General features: G+C 43.3%; 1 protein-coding gene across 2 annotated transcripts in view; it reads right to left on the bottom strand.

Moving 5' to 3' along the window:
• Positions 1 to 287: 287 nt before the first annotated feature.
• RCOR1 (REST corepressor 1) overlaps positions 288 to 26,914 on the bottom strand; it is a 75,252-nt gene continuing 48,625 nt past the window's right edge. Inside the window, exons 4-12 of one of the 2 annotated variants that reach the window (XM_015865601.2) lie at positions 24,081 to 24,133; positions 19,975 to 20,136; positions 17,277 to 17,395; positions 13,980 to 14,058; positions 9,816 to 10,010; positions 8,723 to 8,800; positions 7,947 to 8,004; positions 7,196 to 7,425; positions 288 to 4,736 (exon numbers count right to left, since the gene is read on the bottom strand). In XM_015865601.2, the coding sequence (XP_015721087.2) occupies positions 4,695 to 4,736; positions 7,196 to 7,425; positions 7,947 to 8,004; positions 8,723 to 8,800; positions 9,816 to 10,010; positions 13,980 to 14,058; positions 17,277 to 17,395; positions 19,975 to 20,136; positions 24,081 to 24,133 (1,016 nt within the window). In that variant the 3' untranslated portion in view covers positions 288 to 4,694. Of the gene's footprint in view, positions 4,737 to 7,195; positions 7,426 to 7,946; positions 8,005 to 8,416; positions 8,480 to 8,722; positions 8,801 to 9,815; positions 10,011 to 13,979; positions 14,059 to 17,276; positions 17,396 to 19,974; positions 20,137 to 24,080; positions 24,134 to 26,914 lie in introns of those variants that run through there. The other variant, XR_014946794.1, reaches the window with a different exon arrangement.

Here is a 26,914-nt window from a genome sequence, read left to right as displayed (position 1 = left end):
AAAGAACCTCACTGAAGCAGCAGTTACCTCCTTATAGGGCTGGGACAGCGCTCTCCACCAGCAGGAGTCTTACAGAGACGCTCTTCAGTAGAACACTCAACTCTTAAACCTGCCTGTGCTTTCCATACATAAAGACGTGACTAATTGCTGACCTCATACATTACTGCCATTGGAAACCCACAGGTAAGGATGGGGCGAGCCCCCAGGCGATCCCCACAGCCAAACACTGAGAGGTGGGTGATGGGTTTCAGAACGGCGTCTTACATCAATCACATTTTTACTACGTGTTTTATTACATCAATGGCTTGAAAAAATTTTTATTTGATGTCAGCAAACATTGGAAATCATAGAAAAATGGATCATGTAGAATTTCACAAAGGAATTTACCCCACTATAATTCCTCGTACAGTAAAATAATTCAAAACCAAATGTTACTTTTCAGTGGCTAAGCAATTTTATAATGCTATGAACATTCATCACAGTAAGTGTGCTGAATAATAGAAAACAGGCAAAAAAGACATTTAAAATATTACTTACAACAGCATTATTACAACATACTTTCTTTAAAATCCCGACGAGTATTTTATCACTTCAAAAGCTATACAGCATTTCCATTATATTTGCAAACTTAACCTTATACATCTTTTAAAATCTTGAAAAAACTTCTTTTAAGCAATCTATAAGCAGTTAACAAAATTGATAAAATCTACATAATGGAATACTATACACTCCAGTATAAATTTTATTTTAGGAGAATATGAATGTAAACACTCATTATTATACAACATGCATAGACTATACTGACCTTCCATCTTCTGAACTGTAACTTTCACTGCAATTGTGCTTTACTATCAACAGGAAAAGCTGCATTAATCCAGGGAGTGGCAGAAAGTATTTGCTTTAGGGGCATTGCACAAGATCGCTAGATTTTGACTTGCTGAAGACAAGCTGGAGCTAACAACGTTTTTTTCTTCCTTTTTTTTTTCGGTTTTTTTTTTTTTTTCTATTTTTCCTTTTTTTTCCCCCCCTTTTTTTCAGATAGGTATCGGGCCATCCGTCGTCAAACAGGGTATGCACAGTTCTGTACAGGCTGGAGAACAGGAGCGCAATTAGAGATATCTCTTAGGGCTCCTTTTGCGCTTCGCTGACTTGGGGATGGATGTTTGCAAACCCAGTGTTCGAGTTACTGTAATGCACTGCTTGGCTCATATTTGGTGTGCAAGAATACCGACAGCATTTCAGCCATTTAGAGAATACAAACTGAAATTTAAAGTGACAGTGAGCATATTTTATTACGTAACGTTTCAGATGACTCTGTACAGGAAAGAAAAATGTTTGTCAGGACATTGCTTTGAGAGAATAAGAGTTTCACTCTTAGAGTAACTACTAAAAAAAGTGTTCTAGTGAATATTTATGGGGACATCCTGGTTGCAAATTCATAAAAATATATTAGGATTCCACTATCCCCCACCGGCATTAAGTGTATCACGACAACCACTGTGGTTGCACTACCAGCTATGGCTACTATGGTCTTAAGCATCTGATTGTACATTGTTGCTATACTGTTAAGCACAACTGAGGCGTGTGGTTTGTTGGTTTTTTTTTTCCCTTGGTTGTAAGATTATATTACAAAATATTGATCACCGTTTCAAACCAGTTAAACACACATATTCAAGTAACAAGGTTGTTTAATGGATAAGCAGAGAAAAGAAGTTACCTAGCACTTTACACCACTACGTAGAAATTAAATAGAACAAATGAAATTTGTTTATGCATATGCAATACACTTTTATATCTTTAAGATTTCTAAAACTAAAACTTAAACTATCGTTTTCTTTAACCATACCATATTTTGCACAATAACTTATACTTAGGAGAAATTATTTCCCATTTTCCACAAAATATATATAATTATGACATTCACATTGATAGTTTAAGAAACAAAATTTAAGTGAATATTCTATCTTACGCAGTTATCTTTGTGGACCCTTCTAATCAGAATGCAACCAGTTGATGTAGCTAATGCTTGATCCATTTAAAATAAGGAAAAGAGGGTCTTCACCTAAACAAGACCAAACCATTTGAACTTTCAAAAGCTAAAATGATTTTATCGCATTTAAAAACATAGTTAAAGAGAATGTAAAAAAAAACCAAAACAACCTAAGCGTTTAAAATACAGTGCTATTATATTGTACGTCTCAACTACAATAAGATAGCTGTCAACTGAAAAAGTAATTGAACAACTTTTTTCTTCCTAATATCATGAATTATACACGTTTCCCCCTACCCCTTGGGGATGAAGCCAAAACACAACTTTTCTGATCATAAGATGGACAGATTTGAGGGCAAAAACCAAGAAGTCCTCACAGGTAGCTCAGTGGCCAGCAGAAGCCCGGACTGAAGAGCTCCACCAGCCAGGATGTGAGATTGCACAGTCCCCTCACACTGGCACAGATCTCTCTGCACACTGATGCCAGCAGGAAGTTTAGCATTAGGGTACTTCTAACGAGCAGCACTGCTTTGCACAACTGTCAGCTCAATTCACAGTGCTGTTTGCCCACCTTTAGTCCTACCTCTCGCTGGCTAAAGACTCGTCTCCTACCCAGCAGCAGTGGGACCAAAGGGACACACACAGGTCCACCTTCAGAGCTGCCACTCCACAGAGACAGCTCTAAGGATACTGCCACGGACTTGGGACACATAAGAGATAAGTTTCCAACAGAGAGGACGGGGAGAGGTTCCCTTCCAGTCCCTCATCAACTCTAAGGATCTCTCTGGAGCTACCAGAACAAATACACTCAGAAATAGCTGCACAAGTGGCTAAAAAGGCCAACTTTGGAATAAACACTGCAGCACAGCCTAAGAAATGCCCACCTGCTCCTTCACCAGTGTGTCACTGCTCAGTATTTGATGATTAATCACTTTCCCCACATGAGGAAGAGATGACCGCAGAGGTATTCGAGGCCACCTCCCTGCCTTTCCTTGGGTTGTGACCACAGAGAGGTGTAACTGCAGCTCTCTGGCAGTCACTGACCTAGCTGCTTTACATACAAAGATCTGAGCCAGCACAGCACAGCGACTCAAGCATCAGCATCAAGTTAGGGGCTAGACACAGAGCACCGCACTTCAGCTGCATGGCAGGGCAAGAGGAGCTCACTCCAGGTTGCATTAGGAAGCTGGTGCTGCACAATGCTGTGTGCTGTCCTGACCCTAATCTTCTATAGAGGAAGAGAGGCAAAGGTCCATTTCTCCACCTGCAAAGACACCTGTTGGTTTCTTCCAACATCATTAAATTAACCATTTTTTAAATGCTTTGTGACTAGTGTTATTTTGCAGCTTTCCACCAGGCGAGAAGTAATACTGCTCCTCCTAGCTCCTCTAAATACTGTCTGCTCAGCAGCCAGCAACTGCCTCGCTCAAGGTGCAAAGTCCTAATGCAGGACTTCCAAGAACAGCTCCAGCTCAAGCCAGCTAGACAGATCACAGCACAGATCTGCCGCACAGAGGGCTGGGGGTCTGAAAGCTGCGTGCACCAAGTATTTGGAAAAGCACCTCTTAGATTTTAAATTGCATATTTTGGTTCAGAACATGAAAGCGACGTGTGCTTCAGAGGGGTTAAAATGGCCAATGAAATTAACCCGACTCTTCACCAAGAAACTTCCAAGAGACCAAAGGGTGAATTTTGTTCTCCAACCCTTGCCCAGACTTCCAGTGAGAGAAGTAGTTCGATGTCTTTGGCAAACAGCGCCCTGAAGAGGGATGAGACACTGGGACTGGAAGTGACCTGTGATAGCCAAATGTAAAAAGGCACATATTCCAAAAAGGAGAGGCACCAGAGAAAGTTGTTTTGACTTAATCCCGCAGAGGATCAGGAAAAAGAAAGTTGTGTAGCACTCATTTAACAAGTTGCAATGCAAATGCTGAATGCCAGGGGTTAAAAAGCATATCAAACAGTTTCAGGTTACGTATTCCCTTTTGCACTAAATAAAAGCCATTAAAATATACAGGAATAAAATGCTCATTTAGGGAGCTTTCTATGAAGCAAGAACACACAAATACAGTGGAAAGAATTGCACAAACCAGCAGTGTAATGAATTACTTCCACAACCTTGGACTGACCAAACCTTCGAGATAACATTTCCTATCACTTTGCATTATTCAAGATCGCTTGTTAACATGCCCCGTCATTTCAGAACAAACTTGACACCACTGGCATGTGCACAGGCCTCTCCTTTATAGAAAGCTCGCTAATAATAGTGTCATCGTAAGAATACACAGGAAGCAGAGACCACAAGGCCATGCAGCAATATGTACTTATACCCTATGGACCAAGTATTATAAGAACTCCTAACACGTAGAGTTACTGTGGGGCTGCTAAGGAGCTCCTTTTGTTTTGCAGGTTGGTCGAAATTACAGACAGGTGTTACTGGTTCTAGAAATCCCCATGCTCAAGCAGGACGTCGATGCGATGGAGAGCTGAGCTATCTGGGTGCATTTGAAAGAAAGTGGAGGCAGTATGAAGGAATGAGGGGAGATTAAGGCAGATGTAGCACAGGACTGGAAGCGTTTGCCTTTTTTTGGTAATAGCTGCTTGTCCACAGATATGATGCAGATGGCTGTCTGAGGTTTGCTAATACCTGATATCCTGGATAACACAGTAGTCAACACAAATTGTTCTAGGCTACAGCACCTTCTCACGAAGCAGATGCATATCTGACATCAAGAACAGAAGTAGCCTGGAAGGAAGGAGGAAGGGGAAAAAAAAAAGATGTTTAGTTCACAAATGAATACACACAGGCTTTTTCTTTTATCTTCAAACTTTACCCCAAATACTGAAAGCAACGAGACGGCCAAACCTGGCACATGGGGAAAATCACAGCAGCTTCCCCTGTTCTCTACCACACCAGGATTAAGACCAGACCTGAGAGTGTCTCACCTCCCCACATCAAAGTGGGGGGAGAAGGAAAAAACAAAAGAGGAACTTGCAATGAAAACACACCAAAGGGGAAAGCCCAGAAAAGTCAGAGGGCTGACGAAGCTTTTGTTAAGCTGGGGCCAGGCAGACAACACATGCCAGAGGAGACAGTACCGGAGGCGCTGCAGCCTTAGGCCAGCAACATCATCTCCTGCCCACCCAAGCAGCTTGTGAAAGAAGAGCTCTTGAGAGCAGGCCAGGAATGCCCCTCCTAACCCAAAGAGATCATTTACGTGATAATCCAAGTCACACTCCTCATGCCCAGAACCACTCTGGCAGGCACCACTGAGCCAGCTCCTTGCAGCACTGTGCTTTACTTCTCAAGGCAGGAGCTCTACGCTGAGAGGCAAAATTTATGTCTGATGTGAGCTCAGTGGGCATTACAACTTCACCATGGGATACCCGTGTGCCCCTTACTCTGGCGCTGCTACAGAAAGCTGAGGGTTCAGTAATTAAAATCCTCTCTACATTGCCAGCACTTCCCTCCTCCCAGCAACAACACAGCAGTTCCTACCATCCAGAAGAGGATTCATTGAGAACCACAAGCCACATCACATGGTGCTGGTTTATAGCACACACGGTATGTCACGGCTGGCAGCTCCTGCCACCCTGCGTCAGCCTGGTGCAGACAAGCTGTCCCTATCCCTTCCTGTACTGCAGGCACAGCGAGCTGTTTCACTCTCACAGTATCTTCCTTTTATCTGGGCTTTGCAACTATTCCCACCAGACTTGTTTTGCTCCTCTTTCTACCACTCAGCACGTGCTCAAATCCAGCCCGGGTGCTTTCCATCATTAGCGTGAGCACTAACTCCTGTCCCACAGCTCTAACACCAGACCTTGCAGTCATGCCTCCTGTCTCCTTCCTCCTCCTAAGCCAACTTGTTTGGAATTCACCTCACTCCAGGATCCAAACACTTGGCTGCAGCAACAAACACCAGTTCCTGCCGTTAACAGACATTTGCTTTCTACCTCAAATGAGACACTCTTCCTGGATTTTAACTTTGAAGAGCAAGAGTGCATTTGAAGACAGCAAATCCAAGGGCTCAGAAGTTCAGCACTGACGAGATACAGCTCTACTGGTCACAGGAAAAGGCAATGACATTGGCTGTTTCAAAGTTGCCTATGGATTAGTTACACCAGCCTCTCTGCTCCTCCTTCAATTCTGGAGAAACGAGGCAATTTCATTCACCTCCAAGGAATGCAAGTATTTCTGAATTTGGTTCTGTTCACACCTTTGGACCCAGACCCCAAATATAAGCATCTTTGGAGAGCACACTACTAGGATTTGTGAAGCAATGAAGTTCTGATCTCCGAGCGTCTGAACAACAAGCAAGCTACAAGTGAACCAACCACAATCAACTTAGGAAAAAAATATCCAGTAGATGGAGAAATCTTACAATTATTTTTATTCAGCCCATGCCAGACCTAAATTTGCCTTGTACTGTTGACTGCATTTGAGAAGATGCAGCTTTTACACCAAGCTGTCTTGTAAAACAAGCCCCAGAGAAGCCCCTGATCATATATTTCTTATTTTTTTAACATACAAACCCCTAAGTGTGGGTTTCTTTTGCAATAACATGTCAGTATTACATTGTCATAGCCAACTCTGGGACTTAAATACTCGATCTCTTAGTTAACTTTAAGCACACGCTGTCTTTTGAGAAACAGAACCTTAGTGAGGAGAGCAGAAAGGCTGTTTCTAGTAATGCCTTCACAGAAACTGCTGTAAATTCAAGGAAGTCCTGCTGCCAGGTAATTCCAGAACAAACAGAATCACACACTTCATTGTTCATAGACTTCTTCCCTTCCCTTAAGTGAAACCATTCCATAATCAAAGTGAAAGACAGCTTTGCCTCTGAAATCTATGAGAATCTCACAGAGCCAAACCTAGAACAACTGCTTGGAGAACTGTGTGCAGGGAAAACGTCCAAGTCATATAAATACCTATCGGGTTTCAGCAGCAAGAATCATTAAAACGTCTGTGTACCGATGAGACACCATCAGAAGGCTGCAGACTAAGTGCTCTCTTTCCACCTTCACATACATCCAGCACTCCCAAAATCAATGTTGGGATCTGTGTATCTGAATCAAAATATGCTCAGCTGCACTTTATTTTAGAATTAAAAACTGACTCATTGAAGATACACACACACACACCCCTCTATATGTATATGAGCTGAGCTCAGATTGGAAGCTTTGTCACTTTTCAATGGAATTTACCTCATCTTCCTCTTCAGACATTTTAGTGGAATTATCGGGGGATTTTACAGGCTTCTGGCTATTGGTTCCATTTGTCTCCTCTTTGCCGTGTTCTGCCTCCCACTCCTGTAGAACTTCATCTATGTTGAAACGACGTCGGTAATTTACAAAAAAGTTTTTCACTTGCACCACAGATTTGTTACCGATCACATCAGAGATTGCCTGAAAGTCTCGTCCGTATTTCCTGATTGCTAAAAGCAACAAGAAGAAAAACAAAAGTAAAGTGTTATTTCCACAAAGACCACAAATCAGGCTCGAGTCACAGCAAAAGGATCCGAAGCTGAACTTCTGCCTGGTTTTCAAGTCCTTCTCTGATTAAACCAGCAGGAAACAGTCTCAGTTGTGCATGAGGCACAATTAAGACTAGCCCCACAGAAGAAAAGGAGCTGCAGCAGGCAGAGCAAAATCTAGAAGACCTGTGTAAATCTGCCTGTATTGCTTGAGAAGTCACACATGCAAAGAGCAAAGCTGTGACCCCAGCAGGGTTTCCCTTTCAGAAAGTTGGGACAAGCAAAAATCATATGAAGCGCTCATATTTACCAATGCATACAGCTGGGGGAGGGGCTGACAACAGGTTCCTTGTTTGTTAATGCATAAAAAACCAGAACAACAACAACAAAATCCTTCATTAGCTGCTGCACTGAAACAGCTGTGAAATGCAAGAGATTTTATTATAACCTCCTGAAGTACAAATACACTTGTAGTGCCATACCTTGCACAGCAAGAAGCTGCTCATCTGTGGTCCAACGTGCATTAAATTTCTGAACAACCTAGATGGCAAAAAATAAATAAAAATCAGATAGCTTACATTAACATAACCGGCAATTTCCACTTGTAACCAAGCTCATAAAAACCTCACAAAAACACAGCAATTAATTCACTGTTAGTCAAACTATCACTCATTTTAGTAGCAGCATTGTTTTCAACAAAGAACAGCGTGTGGCATCTATTCAGTTAACTGTGACACACACGGCACCTGTAAGTCACCGGATGATATAAAAAGATAGGGAACAGTTTCAGCAGATAACCAAGAGCCACAAACTCTTCAGAAGCACCTACTTGTCTTTATCACAGGCACCCTCTGTAATCTTGGTCAAATTATTTCCATCATGAGGTGCCAGAGTTGGAAGAAAAACAGCAAAAGCACTGAGTGCCAAGAGAAAGGACAGGCTGTTAATGTACCTCCTTGTTTCTCAGCATGTAGAGAAAAGCAACCACATCTCACAGGTGCATGGGGATACAACACTGAAAAAAAAATCTGGGATACTAGTACTTCTGCTACAAACCGTTTGCACACATAAAGCATTGCTCTTTCTTCCCTCTCATTCCCACTTCCATTACACAACAACAGTGAACACGGTAAAGGTCTTGATTCACTCTGATAACAAGGCACTGGTCCTAGCTTACCGACCAGATGAGCAGCCCTGATATGGTGATACAGATTAGCTTTTATCTCCACAAGAAACAAGGGTCAGAAAATGATCCTACCTCCGGAAGTCTGTACTGCTCTATCCCACCTTCAAGTTTTTCTTTGAGAGCGCTGTTTGTCTGTTTGATATTTTGAATCTGTAAAGAAAGTTTCATCCCTTTAACAAGGATAAAAACCTTTGGCAGGCCAGCTTCCAGCAGCCTCAGGGGGAGCCACACCACCTCAGCATCCTGCTTCTCACCACCTATCTTTTCTGATTAAAAAAAACTATTTGGAATAAAGGAATGTAAGTGCAACTACAATATTAGGAGACCCTGTTTATTTTATTCTATCCTACCTGCAACTCATTTGGAGCAATAACTGCTCCAACCTTCAGGTCTATATGGAGCCCAGTATAAGATGAAAGCCCTGTTCACGGCAAGTAATGAATCAAAAACTGCTAGAGAGCTCTGCTTCTCCCAGAGCGCCAAGAAGGCTTCAGGCCAAAATACCAATTCTATTAAGTTTAATAAAGAGCTTGAGCCAGATCTCTACTTCAAAAACACTGAAAATGTTCTCATCCAGGAAACAGACTCATGTAGTAAACCTGTCTATACTAATAGATACTTGAAAAAAACATTTGTTCGTAACATTTGTCCGTAACCATTTAAAAGACAGATCCATCAGATTAACAAAAGGTGTGTAGGAAAATATGTATGATGCCTGTCTAGGAAAGAAGAAGAAGGAGAAAAAAAACCAAAACACTACAATGGTCTGTTCCAAAAGTACCATGGGAAAAGATAAAGGAAATTGACTTCTGCAGATTGAAATCAAACTTGTGAGATCAATGATATCTGATGGAAATTCATAGTTAAAAGGAAGGAACTTTGAACTGTAAGAAACACCGAGAGCCAAAAGAAGTTCCTTCAGGTCAGTGCTATGGATTTTCCTTTGCTTCACTTTTGATACAAAGTAGGCATCTCATAGAACAAAAGCATAAGAGAGGAAAGCACATGGCTGCGTTAATTTAAAGCATAAGGCCAGCAGCTTGTCAATTAAGCCACATAATGATGTGCATAGTCATCATCTAGCTACAAATTACCGGGGATTGTGCAGATGTGACAGGCACTACCATCAAAACTAGCAGTTATTCCTCAACTACATCACCCGTACCTGTCGCTTGATTGAGACTAATTCCATGTCCAGTTGTCTGAGTACAGTGGTAGCAGCTGTAGCATTGGCAGAAACGGCCTCCACGTCTTCTTGAGAAAGGAACATTCCTTTGGGAGGTTTCCTCTTCGCTCTGTTCTTGGCCTGTGTACTGTGCTTCTCCTTCTTCACCTGAGGAACAGTTTCAGCGGGAGGCACCTAGGAAAGATTATACAAAACACACGCAATGTCTGAAGTGACCAAAGAAATATTCACACAAGCTGTGGATGCTCGCTCTTGTGATCACACAAAAAACACAAGTCTAGACACAAGTCACTTTTCCAACAAGGATTTATGCCGTCAGATTAGCAAGATGCTTCAGGTGCTCATTTACAGTCATCCTCAGTTTGCAGAATGTACAAAGTAGCTTGAAATTGGGAAGATTTTGTTTTGTTTTAAGTAGCACGTCATACATACACTGTCTTATACACATCATCTTCTAGCCAGCTTTCAACATTCACAGGAGAAGCTGGGTGCTTTCTCAGCACATTCCCGTTTTGGGAATTTTCAGTCATTTAAATATTCTGGATACTTGCAAAGACTCCAAAACCTCTCTTCCCTGCTTTTGACATCAGGTCTCAATACATTAGTTTAACTGAACAGCAGAAGAAAACAAAGTGGAAGGTGGAGACAGGAGAAGAACACAGCTAGCAAAGATTTACCTTTTCTGTATGTCAGACAGGAAAAGGATACAGCAAACTAATTTAAAAGCAACGGATGAAGGAGTGGGGTGACTGCAAAGCAGTTCTTAGATCATTAAGCAGTTTCTTGGAAGCTTGGAAGTTTTCCTGCCTAGCACCGGTATATAATGTTCAATTAAAGTAATGTCGTTTGCCCACAAACAAAATTTCAACCTCTTTTGGAAAAGGGAATACTTCACACACCACTAATTTGTATGCATTCTGGCTAAAGCAAAGCATTGGCCACACGCTACTAACAGGCATGCTAGGTAAGATGCAATAGTAAAGATCCTTCAAAGAGCATATGTGATTCCCTAATACTAAACATCTCTTCCAGAAGTTCCTCTCAATAAGCAACACACACCCAAGATTTATTATCCAGTGGCTGGAACATTGCCCAGAACACAGAACAGAAGACGGGCAGGAAGAGAGAAAGAAGGGTGGAGAGGCCACACATCTGAAATCCTCCACTCGATCACTGCCAGTTTTAAAACACTGGCCTCAGTTAGCACTATTGTTCCCCTCCTAATTTGCAGCTACATGCAGTTTCTACCCAATCCACGGCATTTGCTCATTAGCAAGCACTAAAACCCACACGAGGTTGCACAAAGCCCCCTGTAAGCACTTGGCTCTGCCTCCCAGAGCCTGGAGAAGCCCAGAGCAGCTGCAGCAAACAATATCCTGCACACTCTGCACAGGCTCAGGAGACATATTGGAGCAGTAATGTGGACAATTGTCTGTTCTTCTTTCTTGCCTCTTCTAGCATGAAGAACTGTGAGAGATGATGCCTAAGGCAAGCCCAGAAGCAAGAAGTAACTATTGTTGTTGTGGGAGATAGACCAGATTTCTTTTTTGCAGTGGAGAGTAGGGAGCAGGAGAAACCAGGCTGGCTTAGCTACAAACAAATGAGGTAAGCTCTGCACTCTGCTTCAGAAGCAAGCACTTTGATAACCGAGCCAGGTAAATTATTCAACGTGGTTAGATGTTTCAGATTTATTCATATTTCATCTGCATACAGAATTTCACAGGACTGTGCAATAATGTCTCCAACAAGTTCAAGCCATAAGGTGATCAACAGGCAATGCTGGCACTGCAAGTATCTCAGTAGCTTCAACTTTAAGTAAAAATGAAAGCAAGTTTCAGACAATTGTTTTACACTGTGAAGAAAAAATGAAATGAAAAAATGAAGCTCGTCCCTGTTGTGGATGAAAAGCCAGAACACTGGCAGAATCATGGAATCACCACAGTTGGAAAAGACCTCCAAGACCAAGCTCAATCCATGTAAAAACATGGGATGAAATGGGAGGAATTTCTAGGAACAACTGCCTCAGGAAGAGATGTTAAGAAAGTAGCCCTGACATCTATATTATGGAGTCACTATCTGAGGGAACCTGAGCAGCTGTAGTAATACTGAAAGTACTAAGAAAAGGGAAGATTCCCCCTCCAATGATCCCCAAAAGAGGAAACACAGATGAGAGATTTCAGATACTCTGAGAAGTCCCACTATTTCTTGACAACTCATACAGTAAGTGACACATCTTAGAGCTGAAAAACTGTCTCCATGGGGCTGAGACAGGGAGGGTCTTTACGGTAACAGTCTGGGGCTGCTGGTGCGTGGCTGACCAAGTCATTAAATGCAGCTACCAGGAACAGCCCCTCTTCCCAAATACCTGCTCTCTCGAGGCATTTTTAATCAGCTCCAGACTGAAGTACTGCAAAACTGCATTAACTCCAATCAGTCAAAGCTGGTTGTCAGCTTTGTTCTGGCTAGCAGAACAACCAGCCACTGTCCAGAACAGACCCCAGAAGGCCACCTGCCCCCGCAGCAAGTGTGACTGCACACAGTTGGTGAGTTCAAATGACCTTTGAGTCAGGTTAGAGCACACTGTGGTCTGGGGCAGTACCAAAGGGGGGCATTCAACTCCCATACAAGACTTTTTGCAAATGTCTTGATGGCAGCTATTTGCCATCTGCTCTGCTTTGGCCTTAAAGCAGAGGCAGAAAGCTGGCGAAGAGCTACTGTTCCCCCTTCTGCAGCAACTTCACAGCAAGCCAGAGTGTCAGAGAAGGAAGCAGTAATAAAAGGGATTAAAAGCAATCTTTCAGAAAACAAAGTGTAAAATACTAACTAGAAATGTTTTTATTTTTAAAAAAAGGGGGCTGGGGGGAATGAGATGATATTAATAATATTTCACAAGGCATTCTGGACAGCCACACTATGCCACTGATACTTAGCCAAGGAAGGATCCTTCAAGCCTGGGTGTTGTCAAGGCTTTCAACAGCTCAGCTTCTTGTAGGAATCAATGAGTGGCTTCACAGCAACCCTGCTCCTAGGTAATGCACTCCACAAGGGTAGAGAACAGACCAGAATGATATGACTTTTTTCAGTTACTTCCCTTCAGAATAATTTGTTAGAAGAATTAATCTCATTGACAGTGACTGACCAAAAGCACTGCTCTGGGTCCATGCTCTTGCCTGTTGTGCAATCACAGTTTTAAATCATTTTAGTGATCTCTCCCTATAAATAGCTTCTATTAAAGATTATTTAAAAAAATAAATCAGATGACAAAGACTATCATCACTGAGAGAAAGCAGGCTGCAAGAAGCCAGCGGATGGAGTCACTTCAAGGAGAAGGCCTTAGGGTAAACGCCTTCCTATAGCACTCACTCATACGTACATACAACCCATACTGCTGCTAAATTGCAAGGTTCTTTTGTTTGGTGCCAAATCACCCACAAGTTACATGCCTGAAAATAAAGGACACGCTTTCTAGATGAGCATCACAAAGTTAGATTTTCAGAAGCATATGTGTACCCACGTGTCTTCATCCAGAACTGTATGCCAACTTAAAGTACCTTAAGTGAGGTTCAAGTAGTATGTTTTAAGTATAATATTCTGCACATAATGACAAGGCCTCTCTGCCAGACAAAAACTGTCCATACAAAAGCATCTCCTTTATCATTCACAAATATAGCTGCAATCCAGGCATCACTGAAACCCTCAGGATTTCACTAGATCAAGAATTTGCCTTAGAGTTTATATCATAGATAAATACACTCCTGTTAGTCTATCTAGAACAGTTTAAAAGATTTCTTTCCCTTCCACCAAGCTATCCACAGAGGGACAGAAGTGCTCCTATTCCATCCCAGCAAATAGTTAGGTTGCCTTCAACCACCACTGAGGGTGGTTCAGGCTAACACAGCCAATTCTGTCTACTCCAAACATCCATGAAACACACTAGCACATGCTAGTAAAGTCTTCAGATTTTCCTCTTTCATCCTCATTTATCTATACTTGTCTTGATCTAAGAACAATTGTGAAGACAATTCTTTTCTTGTATGACAACCATACAAAGCACAAATAAAGAAAATTAGATACTGTCAGCATCTACATCAAGCAGTTGGTAAGTAAACACTTTCATCTGTATGGTAGTAAGAAAAGTTATACCTCCTTTTTGCTCTCCTTGTTTTGTTCAACTTCAATATCAATAGGGTTATTTCCATTTGCTTCCTCCATTTCATCCTCACTGAAAGACAAGAGTAAATAGTACTGCATTACTTTGTGAGGCTCTGTTTCTTGCAAATAACACACTAAAAAAAAAAATAATACATGGATGAAATAGTAAATTCAGCAGCTTTCCTTATGTCTTTTCACCAGGGTGGGTGGGCTCTTTGGGGGTCTGCAATGTTGGTTTGGGTTTTTTTTCCCCCTCCATTTATTTGTTTCTTAAGACAAGTAATTCTTAGTTGTAAATATAGTGGAGACTGTTTTTTAGAGAAGGCTTGAGTGGTGTACTTAGGCAAAATAAGTCCACTTGGATAGGGATTGGATACATTAAATAGCTAACAAGTTACCTTTTAAAGAATATTAGACATCGAGAATTCTAACTTTAGGCAAACCCAGACAGAAACAAAGATTTAGAATAGCAGCAAGTAGTTCTAACACAGATTTCATACAACTGTAAGATTTAGCCAGAAAGATAAACAAAGGATGAACTCCCTCAAGAAAAAGCATTAAAATGTGGTGTGGTTTCTTTCTTAAGTCACAATCTCCAATTTCATTCTTCCTTGGAAAAGAAAAAGAAGGATCAGTTACAGAATAATAAAAAGCACAAGATTGGGGCCGTATTGAAAGTGACCTTGGCACACCTGGACAGTTTGGCTTCATTGGAATTTTAATCAGACATTAAATCGAATGTATTTTCACCGTTTAGAGTTTTTTGTACTGTACACAACTAAAGTTAATTGCACCATTTGGGATGATGCCCAGAAACTGAAGAAATAAGCTGATCTAATCAAAGCGTTTTTTAAATTACTATATTAAAAAAGAAAGTCTATTTTGTCATGTCAAACTTCACAGCCTGGAGGAGGAACTTCAGCTGGAAGAGGTATGTCACAGCAGCACCGCACTGGGCAGGAGAACCCAAGTGGAGCTGTGCTGGAGTAGCAGGGGACAACAGGCCGGTGTGTGCCATAGGTAAGGCAGGTGCTAAGGAGTATTCACAAGTGGACTCACAGCTGCCTCCTTGCAGCTGTACAGATGTCACCTAAGGAATTTGCTGCTGGGTCACTTGGCATCCACCACCACAAGGACTGTCACTTTACAAGCCATTCCTGCAAACCCCCTGTTGATCCACAGGATATTTCATTTGTACAGTCACAATTCCAAGGAATAAAATTCTCAAGGACATCTCAGATTTGCATACATGAGACCCCTGACACACAACCAGCAAGAGCTCCTGAAAAACCTGGTCCCAAATGCGCAGGGAGCTGTTCTCATGACAACCTGAAGAACAGGGGAATTTCCCTTTCTTCTGCTTAGCCACAGAAGAGAAAGCACAGTACCTGAGCACGACACCTCAGGCTGCCTCTTCCCTTAACCTCGTCCCCAGCAGAGCTGCCTTGTGTTCTCACCTGAGCTCAGCTGTCAACCTTTCTGCAGAAGCCAAACCCCACAGGCTTCACTGCGCTGGCAGTTTCCTCTCAAATTCCAGCAAGTTCTCCAGACATGAGCTAGATCAAAACCCACTCGCTCATTGTTGCTGTTTTAGACAATGATCATTATTAATTGAAGGACATGTTTGAGATTTAGCCAACACCCAATGGCTCAGTACTACTACATTTGATGTAGTATCGTGAGCTCGCCCAGCTTTGCTCCCACACTCCACGTGGTTACGCTGACAAACACTTGGATTTGTAGGGGCTTGACTATTTGACACAACAGAGGGGAAGAAGGGAAGCCTAACATCAGGCTGTAGATGTAAAGCAAATTCATGCATTTCCAACCCAGCTAGTATAGGAAATAAGCCTAAACCACAAAGTACTAGAGAAACACACGTTCCTTATAACTGATACTCCTCCTTACAAATTCGTAGGAAATAAACAAGCAGGATGGGAAGAAGAAAATCAAGACAACCATTGCAGTGAAGAACACAGTGAGGAAGCCAATGAGAAAAAAGAATGAGCTGCCTGGTAGTTTCCTCCCCAGTTTTGCCTGTTAAACAAGCACTGTTGATCTAGTGGAAAGATGGGAGAGGTTGAGTGACTCAGTGTAGTACGTCTCAACCCTGGAAATGTCTCTCTTTCCCCCCTCCCAAACAGGGCTCCGTCATCCAGCCCTGGAGCCAGCACACAGCTGGAGCAGCAACTGCTTGGAGGGAAAGGCTTTGACAGAACTTTACCCAACTTAGGAGTCTTCCTAAGTCAGACACACTTCAAGATAGGGCGAGTTTGGTTTGCAAAGACGTGAGCAGCATTTTAGCACAGGTTGAGAAGGCACTTACATTAAGCAGACTTACTGCTGTTCAAAGGGATGATTTTTCCCTCCCAAACATCTGAGATGACCGTATTTCTAAGGCCATAGAGCTCCAGAATGAAGCAAAGTCACCAAGTGGCAGTAACTTTGCAGTTATCTCCAGCAATACACATAAGACCACTGGCTGAGCCACCTCTGTAACCAGCACACAGGGGTACCAGGGAAAGTGAACTTGCAGAGAAAGCTGTACCTGCAGAAGTTGTAAGCTCACTAGCTAGCAAGCTTCTGACTACCACCACCCTCAGATCTCAATATAACCAGCACTGCCACCCCTGCCAGAGGGCTTATCCTAAGCTTCCCTGAGACCACTTCTCAGTGACTCAAACAAAAAATGGCCTGACTTTGTTTGTCTCATGGAATGCAGCTCGGCCTGAAAATCTCACACACAGGTTTCCACGTGAAAGGCAGAGGGAAGGGGGTGTGGGTGCACACACTGGCACAGAGGTGCTGCACTGCAACCTATGCCCCACTGAGTGTGTGTTGCATTATACTGAGTATCACATAGAGGAAATAAAGGCAGGTTGCTAGTTCTTTTATTACTTATATTGTGCTACTCATTTTCTGGCCCTGCTGACACCACTGTCAAACAGCTTGTAAACAACAGTTTTAATTTCATTTTCTCCACCCCCTTGCAGTATCAGGAAAAAACCAAACACCTGGCAGGCAGGGATGGTGACCATTGCACTAGAGGGCAACCAGGAATTGCGCAGTGCTGGTGAAGGGAGCACGCCTAATTGCTGACACATTCTTTTTGGCTTTAAGCAAAGCAAAACACACATAGCAGGGAGGAGGGGTCGGGAAAAAGGCATGGTACCAGGAAACATAAGGGAAAATCCTACAGCTAGTTTCTTACCAGATAACAGTAACATGTGAGATAGTCTAAAGAAATCAGTGTGTGTCAATACACAGCCCTTCCGCTTGCAAACCTACCTTTCCTCACGTTCCCTTTTTTGTTTACGAGCATGACGGTCCATCACGCTAGTTTTAGTCCTTGTCTTCTTCCAGGAGTAGTAAAATTTCACCAGGCTGGCTATTGATTTGTCAGGAAGCTGTAAATTAAACATGTATCCTTTTATACGCTTATATGTAGAGTATCCCCAGGAGTACACATACAATTGGTCTGTTTTCATCAAGGAACATCTGATCTCTCCACTATGAATTCTCCCAGAATTTCCAGAAAGGCAGTTCTGCAGCCTTGCTAAATGAACACCATTTTAGGCTAAAGCCTGACTATTTGTGACATTAGAATCTCTAAAGCACATCTCATCAAGCCTCCAACCAACCAAGCCAGGTAGCCGTTTCTCTTCAGATCAAGAGAAGATAGAAAAAGCAAATCCAAAACAGGATCTTGAGGGGGAGCAAACAGTTTAAAAGCTGACACAGGCATGTGGAAGCAAATGTAGGAATTGTTGAATTGCAGGCTATATCCCATACAAATCTTTGTTATTGGGTTAAAAAGCCCCGCTAACATCATTCATGTAACGAAGCATATTCAAAGGTCTCAACAAAAGATGTTTTCAGAAGGTGAAACATTGTTGTATGGTTAATTAAGGATATAGGAAAACCACAAGTCAGACATTTTTTTTGTCCTCTTCCACCAACGTCATTGCCCCGTGGTTATGAATAAGTAGTCTGCCTCAGAAAAGACTAAAGCTACATTAAGAATAACTCTCTGTTTGGCAGGTATTCAGCATTCACATTCTTACACAGGATTTCTACAAGGTAAAAGTCCAGCCTTTTGCTGAATAAAACATGTTTGAGGTGAGCCTGTGATTCAGCTCAGAGGGCTACATGAGTGGGAAGAAAACAAAGCTGAGCAAAACTGAGCAGCAGCCAAATTACTAAGATACGAGAGCTTAAATCTTCACTTGAAATAAGCTGGTTCTCAGACTGCGCATTGACTTTAAGTCCTAATGGATCACAACAAACTACCACCCTGGCCCACAACAACACGCAGGCATAAATCCATCTGTTCAGGCCAAAACACACACTGTGCCTGCACAGTGAGCTATCTGGATGTCGGTCTGCCAATAGGCACGTAGCAGGCTGGTACATTGGAACGAAAGAGTTCCACAGAACAAACTCAGGGACAAGGCTGTTTGTCACAAACATCAGCTTGGCTATAAGCACACGCTGAGTGTGCCAAAACATCAGAATCAGCTCTGATAAATAACGTAACTCATCTTCCATTCTTTGGCTTCAGCAACTCTCTCGTCGGTTCCAAGCCGCACTGGTGCTAATGGGCCAACAGATATAAACTAACAACTAACACACTCCAGAGCCATTGATTCCTGTCCCCTGCTAAACACAAAGCTTCGTGCCATTTAATTCCTTTTATGCAGGATGGTTTTTCTGGGAGCAACAGTAAAAGAAAATATATCATTACCTAGGGAACAGTGTACGAGCTTGGCATCCCTGTATTGGAATGCACTTCACCCAGGGACAGCGTCATGTTTCTGCACATAAACTGAGTTGTAATTTTTTTGCTCTGGTGTTAAACTAAGCAACAGGTCATATTCCTTCCACCCCCATAGGACATTTCCCCCCCTACACTTTTTCCCCCTTGAGCAGTAAATTAAGAACAGAGGAACAAAGAAGAAAATTGCTTCAACCTTCAGGAGTTCACAGCTCTCCAGACTACCTGCATCAGCTACCCAGAGCAGACACAAGCCTTGAACCAATGCAGCTGGGTGCTACGGGACTCTGAGAACAGTGAAGGGACATTCAAGGACATGAGGAAAACAAGCCTCTTCCTGCCACCTTTTTGATAAAAGGGACCTGACACTTCAGGAACCTTTCCTTCACACCTGGGAGGTAGGTTACTGTTCACCTTCAATAGGATCAGCAATGCAGGCCTTCAACTGCACCTTGAAGATTAACAAACAGCAACCACATCAGTCACAACAGTATGGTCGAAGGAGCATGGAGATGAGTTTGGTTCCCACTCTAGTGTCAAACCAGTCAAAGAAAGACTCAAAAAATAAAAATCTACATTCTATCCTCTCCGAATTTCAACAGGCAGCCTCTCAACGCCTTTTGCCTGAAGCTGGGTTTTTGACACCCTGCCCTCTCACCCACACACACCCCCAGCAGTTCCCTTTCAGGCAAAAGCCTACCCTCAAAGCTTCCAATAACAGTCTTAAAAGTATTGCTAGAAATTGAAAGGAAAGGACTGAAATGATATACAAACCTTCACCACACATCCACTGACAGTCCCAAATCACATTAAGCACAGACTTCACGCTCAAAATGAATTCCTAAAAAGCAGGCTGCAAGAAAGAAGTCAACTTTGCACAGAGATAATCTTTACTCCATGTGTGGGTGGGCATGTGCGTACAGACCATGCTTGAACTCCAGCTGAGACAAACACTACTGCAGCACACAGGGGACTGAAAACCGTAATTTCCAACCAATAAAAATTGCACAGTCAGAATTTATCCTTAGCTGGCAAAGCACTTCAGGAAAACACTTCTGTAGGGACTCCAGAAGCAGCGCTGTTTTTATCTAGTCACAGTAGTACTTTTCCTCCAATATCCCCTTCGCCTGCTTTCTCTCAGAAGCATCACACAGCAGCTCGGCACTGAAGACTGTCCAATTGCCTGTTCTGCTTTTCTCTGACACTACTTACCATCTGCTGGATCCTGTGAAAGGTTTTCCCATGGAAACTGAAAGCCTGTTCAAACAAGACCTTGTCTTCCACTGTCCACTCATCTGGGAACGGAGTGAAGTTCGGCAGATCCGCCAAAGATTTTTCAATGTTGTGCTTGTGCCAAAAGAGCATCCCAAGAGCCTAGAAATAACAAGGACACCACAGGGACAACTGTAACCACAAGTAGCATTACCACGTGCAAAGAGACAGCTTCTGCACTTTTCTCAGGCACCAGGTTAACCATCATTTTTAATTCTCAGCTATGTCAAACCCGTGTGTGTGCAAGTAACCTGGAATTGGACCCGCATTGTTACACACTGAGCACACTAGAATTTAGTCCAACGATGGAGATAGTAAAGTTAGAAATGGCTAACAGCTGAGAGACAGGAGAAGGAAACCTTTAAAAAACTTTACTGATCATTATATGCACAAAAAAGCTAAGCAAAGCCATGAGAAGGCCACCTAAAAGCCAGAAAGAACTCGAGAAGCTTTTTGCCATTGCTGAACCATCACTATTTCCTATGCAATTAGGTGGGCTTGATTGTTTAGGGGTTTTTTTTGGGGGGGGAGGAGGGGAGGAGAGGGCAAGAAAAGGTGAAAGGGTGGGTGAAAACAAAGGAGAAGCACAGGGCAAACAGTGTGTGCAACCCTGACTTGTTGCTAAGGTGTCTCCATCCAATAGTAGAAAATAATCTCATTCATTTAGGGGCAGCTCATTTGTTTCCATTGCCTATCTCTCAATTTGCTGCAGGAGTCTGTGGAACTGAAAAATCAGACAAGTGTGCACACTGTGCTTCACCACCTGCAAACAGCCCCCTTCTGCATCCCCCAGACGAGCATCCAAAGCCACCCCTCTCCCAAGGGCGCACAGCTCACATGATTTATGACACATTGCTGCATCTGGTACAACAGTGACCACTGCGAGTCATTCTGGGAAGGCCTGACTCTGCAGAGCTGGAAACCAGCCTTGCACAAGGGCTGCAAAGAGAAAACAACCCCTAACATGCTGAGTAAAACACCAGAGTAACCTGCTCGTCATATGCAAACTCAGTTTGGGTTTCACAGCCTCAGTAATCCCCACCTAGTAGTTTCATCCATTCTACTCAGAGATACAAAATTACTTCAAAATTGGGGCTTCCCCATTATGCTTTGCTATGCAAAAAGCAGTTCCTTTTTGGGTTCTTGCTTCACTAAAACTGTGCAGAGGGGCAGGACCACAAATATTAACCTTACCCAAGATTTTGCCCTGACCCTGCTGGTCTTTCAGTGCTCAGAGCATCTTCCTTTCCCCCACTCAGAAGCCCCTTTTTGCCAAGAGTCAGAACAAGAAAGAATCTTGGTCACAGTCACTCAAGGTGTCCCAGAAGCCACAAATCCCATGCTATACATCCACTTCAGCAAGCATGGAGTAGAAGAAACTCCTTTGCAGGCATCAAGGACCAAGTTTTCTGCCTCATCATTCCCACCAACCTCAATGTGGAATGAGCCACTTGGGTGCTAAATACTGCTAGTCACTACTGAGTTGCTTATAGAAAGCAAAGGGAAAACAGGAAGGCTTTATGTACTGCTACAAGAAGCCAATATGCATTAAAAAAAACAAAACACAGACACCAAAGATGATAGTGTTGTCAGCTGTGTACGATAAGCCTAAGCACCAACCATATTTGTATACACTCTTCCATCACCATCCTGACTGAGGAGAGCTCTCTGGACTCTCACACGCAGCTTTTCCAGCCTCCTTTGTCCCAGGATGCATGATCCAGGCTGGCAGAGGCATCGCAGTGCTCCCAGCGCTCAGCACAACAGTCTGCCAACACCAGGCAAAGCAGGCCGCCCTGCTGAAGGCTGCCCTTCGCCTGCCCAGAGCTGCCAAGGCTGAGGGGAGCACTAGCAGTGCAGCCCCAAGCCCCCACCACTCACCTGCTGGCAGTGGAGCCTACGGTGTGGCTCTGGGCCATGGGTAGAGGAGGGACAATGGTAAGGGAGCCACTCGCAGCATGGATGTAGCCAGTTGGATGGGAGAGCTGCTGGGCAGAGCTGGGCGCGTGCCCCGGACACCAGCCAGGCTGCTCACCATTCGCTTCAACAAGCCGGCATGTCTTCATCAGCAACGGTGGGCTTTGGGCAGGGGACACGGATGGAGGAATGGGAATCTGTGTTATGGTGTTTGCCAAGTCACCTGCACAGTGGCCTGAGGAGAATGGCCGTCTGGGGAGGTGTGTGTGGGAAGGAATACACCAGCCAGCAAAGCCCAAACGGTGGCCAAATCCTAAAGCTCATTCTGACTGGCTTCCAGGGAGTCCATATGGGCTCTTCCAGAGCTACCCAGCCAACAGTGACTGATACCTGCTGAAGAGGAAGTGTTCCTTGGTGACACAAATCATCCTGATTTGAAAGCCCTGACGCTAGTCCCTCTGACACAAAGTGAGAATGTGCTTTGCAGACAGAAGACAGATCCTTCCCAGCTATTTCCTAGAAGTGCCTAGCTTAGCTGCCTAGAAAATCCTAAACGATCCTGGGTACATGCACATCCCAAAGGACCTGGGACACATCTCCAGAGCATTACACAAGTGCTGGGGAAGGAATGAGGAGAGTTTGGAAGGGCACTTACACATACAGCTCAGCTACTCTATGTCCTGATTCAAAGCCTCCTAACTTCCACTACTGTATTCAATAGACTGGGGCCAGGGGGAAGACAGATGGGGAAGAGGTGCTTGAGGGAAGGGTGGGAGGTATCTATTTGCAGCATTTACAGGAACACAAATCTGTGTTAGCCAAATAAAGTTTCCTAAAACAGAAGAATCCAGTTTGTTTAAAAATCACAAGCTTCATTTTCACCCATCTCCTGGATCAGTCTACTCGGTGGACACTTCTGCACTGAAATCACAAAACCTTAAGGCAATCTCTTTTAGCAAATATTACCCACTGTTTCCAGTACTGGGATATACCCAACTAAATTGACGTGAGCCATCCAGGGATTTTTCTGGATTTAAGTCTGCAGGCTTTTAGCGCTTTTTTCCTTCCTTTTATTGCAATTTTCTGCTCTTGGAAACTATAAATATCCACTCTGATCATCCCTGATTTTGCTGAAAGTTTTTCTGGTTAACTCAATCTCAATCCTCACATCCCACAAGAAATCTTTTTGAGGATGAGTATCAACCACTGAAAGCCTGACTCAAAGATGACAGCAGAGTCATTTAAATAGAATCCCTGCCTGACCAAACCACTGGCTTCTATGCTAATGGCCTGTGCCCGAACAATTTCATGAATTTACAAGTTTTCTGAGAATCTCACTGCAGAAACAGTATGTAATTTGCTCATACAGCAGATCATGCGATTCCCTGCCTTACACCTCCGGAAAAGTATTAGTTAATAAGGGAACTCCAGAAAGAGCTCAGAAAAACTTCCCAGTCACAACTCATCTCCCTTGACAAGTGTTGAAATCGATGTTAGTTACAGAGAACATTAGTACACAACCCTAGACCAAGTAAAGGAGAGGTCTGCCTCCACAAAACAGGATTTCAATCTCTAAGCTAAAGGCATTAGCTAGCCTCAGGGATAGCTGGACTCCTGAGCTGTTATCTGTGAACTGCAATACAGTTTGCAATATAATTTAAAAGTAAAAAGCCCTGGATATTGCTGTGTGATGGTTCAACAGCTCATTAGTAACTGCCAAGACATCCATGAAGCAGAGCTGGAGCAATCAATCAGAAAATGCAACACAAACAGGCAACTGTCCAAAGACGAGCCATCCCCACTAACAAGCCTTTTTAATGGCATTTGGGGGTTCCAAAAGTGTTCAAGGGGTGGTCATCACAGGAAGCATAGTACCTGCGGCCTAACTCTGCTAGAAATTATGATGTAAGTTATGTTTTTCTTCTCTTGACTTCTTACACCAAGTTCAAGGTGAGCTTTACACTCCCAGAGCTCACCATTGCAAACGGCCAATTCAGGGAGAAGCAGAAGAGGAGAAAACACATGCAGTACAAAAGGGAAGAAAGAGGTGCTCGTAGGCAGTCACTTTAAGACAAGTTTCAACACCTGCTGAAAACAACTTTTTAAATAAGTATTCAAAGGTTTATTACCTGCTCCATGTTGTATCCATGCTTCTCTTTAGCAATGGCAATATATTCATCCACTGAAAAACAAAGAGAAGAAATAAGGGCATTTCATACAGTGATCTCATCTCCTCTCCCCAGGCTAAAACCCAGCCCTGCAGCTCTGACTTCAGTCATGGTCACCATATCCTCCACATAGAACTCTGGTGAAGAGCTACTGAATCCAACAATTCAGGAAAGGAAGGAAATGAAAGGAAAACATCAGACACCTAGCTCCATAACAAGCTTAAATGATACATGATACTCAAGCCACTAACATGAAACATCATATATAATGTTTCAAAACTACAGATAGGAGAAAATAAAAGGAGAAAGCACAAGCCTTTCTCCTTTTTCTCTTTAATCCCCCACCCCAAAGCAGTTGTTTGGACACTCAAGCACAATCTATACCTTCCAATACCACCAGAATCCTAGCACTGCACTTTCACTGCAGATATCTTGGCAAATTAGTCAGGTCCTATGCCTCAGCAATTCTCATCTTGGATCAAACCCCACCTTCTATGAATTATGAGGCCCCTGTGAGCTTTTAACCTTTATAATGTGAGGATGCCCTGAGGAGTTATATTTTGTATGGATGGGACTAAAACCCAAATGTCTATTTTAGTATGAGTGACTGAGCCTACTTTACATCCAACTGCACCCATCTGAGGACTAGATCAAAGTCACCACTCAGTGCTGTTCTGAAATCCACGGCCTCGTGCTTGGTCATTATTTGACACACTGAAAAGATACCGACCTTCAAAAACAGACAGAATCTGAGACTTCCACTTCCCCTGATGGAGTGGAGTGTGCTGGAAGGAGCCATTGACTGTAAGACCCCTGATGTACAAGTCCCCCGGAAGGCTTCAAATAGGTACAGACAGCCAGAATTCACTCACCTACTAATTTTGAACTTTAAGGCGAGTCACTTAATAACAAGCTCAGAAATCCCCTTCCTTTGTTTCTCTGCAGATACTCAGGGAGGGATGCAGTGAAATTCCTGTGCTGAGCACCCTACATGACATGGAGAGCACGCGCAGCACCCAAGGAAGGAAATGGGGCTGTGAGCACTGCAGCTGAGGAAGCCACAATTCCCACAGTTTGTGCCTCATGATTAACTTCAGCTCTCGCATGTGCTTCTCCCACTTTGTTTTTCCTTTGCCTTTCTGAGAATTCACAGTGAGTCCATGGCATTTCTTAAAGTCATTTCTTCGCACTGGGGCACTCCTCGATTCTTTTTCAACTGGGAGACCTAAGCAGTGAGTTCAGTAATTATGGGGCAAAACAGAGAGGACAGATTAGAAAAGGCACAGCCTCTTCTCAGCCTGTCATCATTAGAAACAAATAAAACTTAGGTAGTTAAAGTAGACACCCTGCCTTATTAGGCAATAGAGCACTTGATATCAACACCAGTCCTTCATCTGGCAACAAGATGCATTAACTAATTTTCACACAAAGGTGTTGCAAAAAAAGGGTTTTTAAGTGCCATAGAAAAGTCCGTTGAGAACACTAATGGAGCCACATGTTGCGGCAGGAGAAAAGCATGCATGACATACAGGCACAGTCAGCATGGGTGTAGCAGCACGTCAGTAAGGACACCCTACTGAGCTCCAGCTCTCCCAAGCTCCCACATGCTTTCCCCACTCACCTGAGCACAAAGGGCACTCCCAGAGGCTGACAGAAGTGCTGTTGGATCATGCTCTGGAGGGGTTCAGTCAAAGTTTTAATAGCCCTTTGAGGAAAGGTGTAGCCACAGCCATTCATTTGCACCCCTGCAGCACAAACACATCTGTCTCTCCAAGTCAGCAAATTGCTTCTAAGGGACAATAACTATCCCTTCTTGCATTATGCAAACATAAAACAGTTGCACAGACTGTGGAGGTGACAGAAGCTGACTGAAATTGCTGCATTGCTTAATTGAACATCTTGTGAATTACAGAAGGGTAGGAACCTCTGAAGCCAGCTTTGCTATAGGAAAGAAGAAGCTTGCAAACCCACACCATGGGGGACAAGAGGATCCAGGAGGATTGCATGGGGACAGCAAAGGGAACAGCCTCCTCCTCACACGCTGAGCAACAAAGGGAACATCAGCAGGATGTGGGCAGATGTGCAACTTCTGATGCTCCCAGACTTCATAACCATACTAAAAGCAAAAGCTGCCAGGAAATCCTAAGTGCGGCATTTCCCAGTACTTCAGCTAAGTACTCTTGGCTTCCTTAGGACAGGTATTCCACATGCAGTGCTATATATTTTGTCTGAGGGGGAGGTGAAGGAAGGAGGAGGGAAAGGAGCCGAATTCTCTGAAGTCCAAGGCTGAGTTAAGCCCCTGAATGCTAAGTACTGCTGCATTAACCAGCTCATTTTCACTGTAGAAAGATCCACAGTTCCTGATTTGACTTCAGCGTCTTATCCTTTAACATATGCAGAAAAGAGATGAGGTCGTTCTCCCCTTCAGCATATTTCCTTGCTTATGCCAGATCATGATACGAAATGAAAACTTACTTCTTCCTCCCCATGCTTCCCACTCCTCAAAATCCTGATGGTCTTTTCCTCTCCTAACCCTCAAGGACATTAACAAGGATTCAGCATACAAGTCACAATGCCACAGGGCCAAACAGCCTATCAGTTATCTGACATGGTGAAAGGAGACAGGATGCTTTTCTTGACATGGTGGGGCCACATTACACCTCACCGTTACATGGGAGGAAGAGAGAAAGACAACAAGGTCATTAACCAACCACAAGAACACAGGAAAGCTCCTTCTAGAAGCACTTGCAGGCAAAGAAAAAATAAGGAAAAAACAAGGAATATACCACTGTACT

The sequence above is a fragment of the Coturnix japonica genome, chromosome 5 (genome assembly GCF_054131305.1).
Source record: "Coturnix japonica strain WE chromosome 5, WE-NBRP24, whole genome shotgun sequence".
In the NCBI taxonomy this organism is placed as follows: Eukaryota; Metazoa; Chordata; class Aves; order Galliformes; family Phasianidae; genus Coturnix; species Coturnix japonica.
Note: the sequence above shows the minus strand (reverse complement) of the source record. Positions and strands in the feature narration are given on the sequence as shown.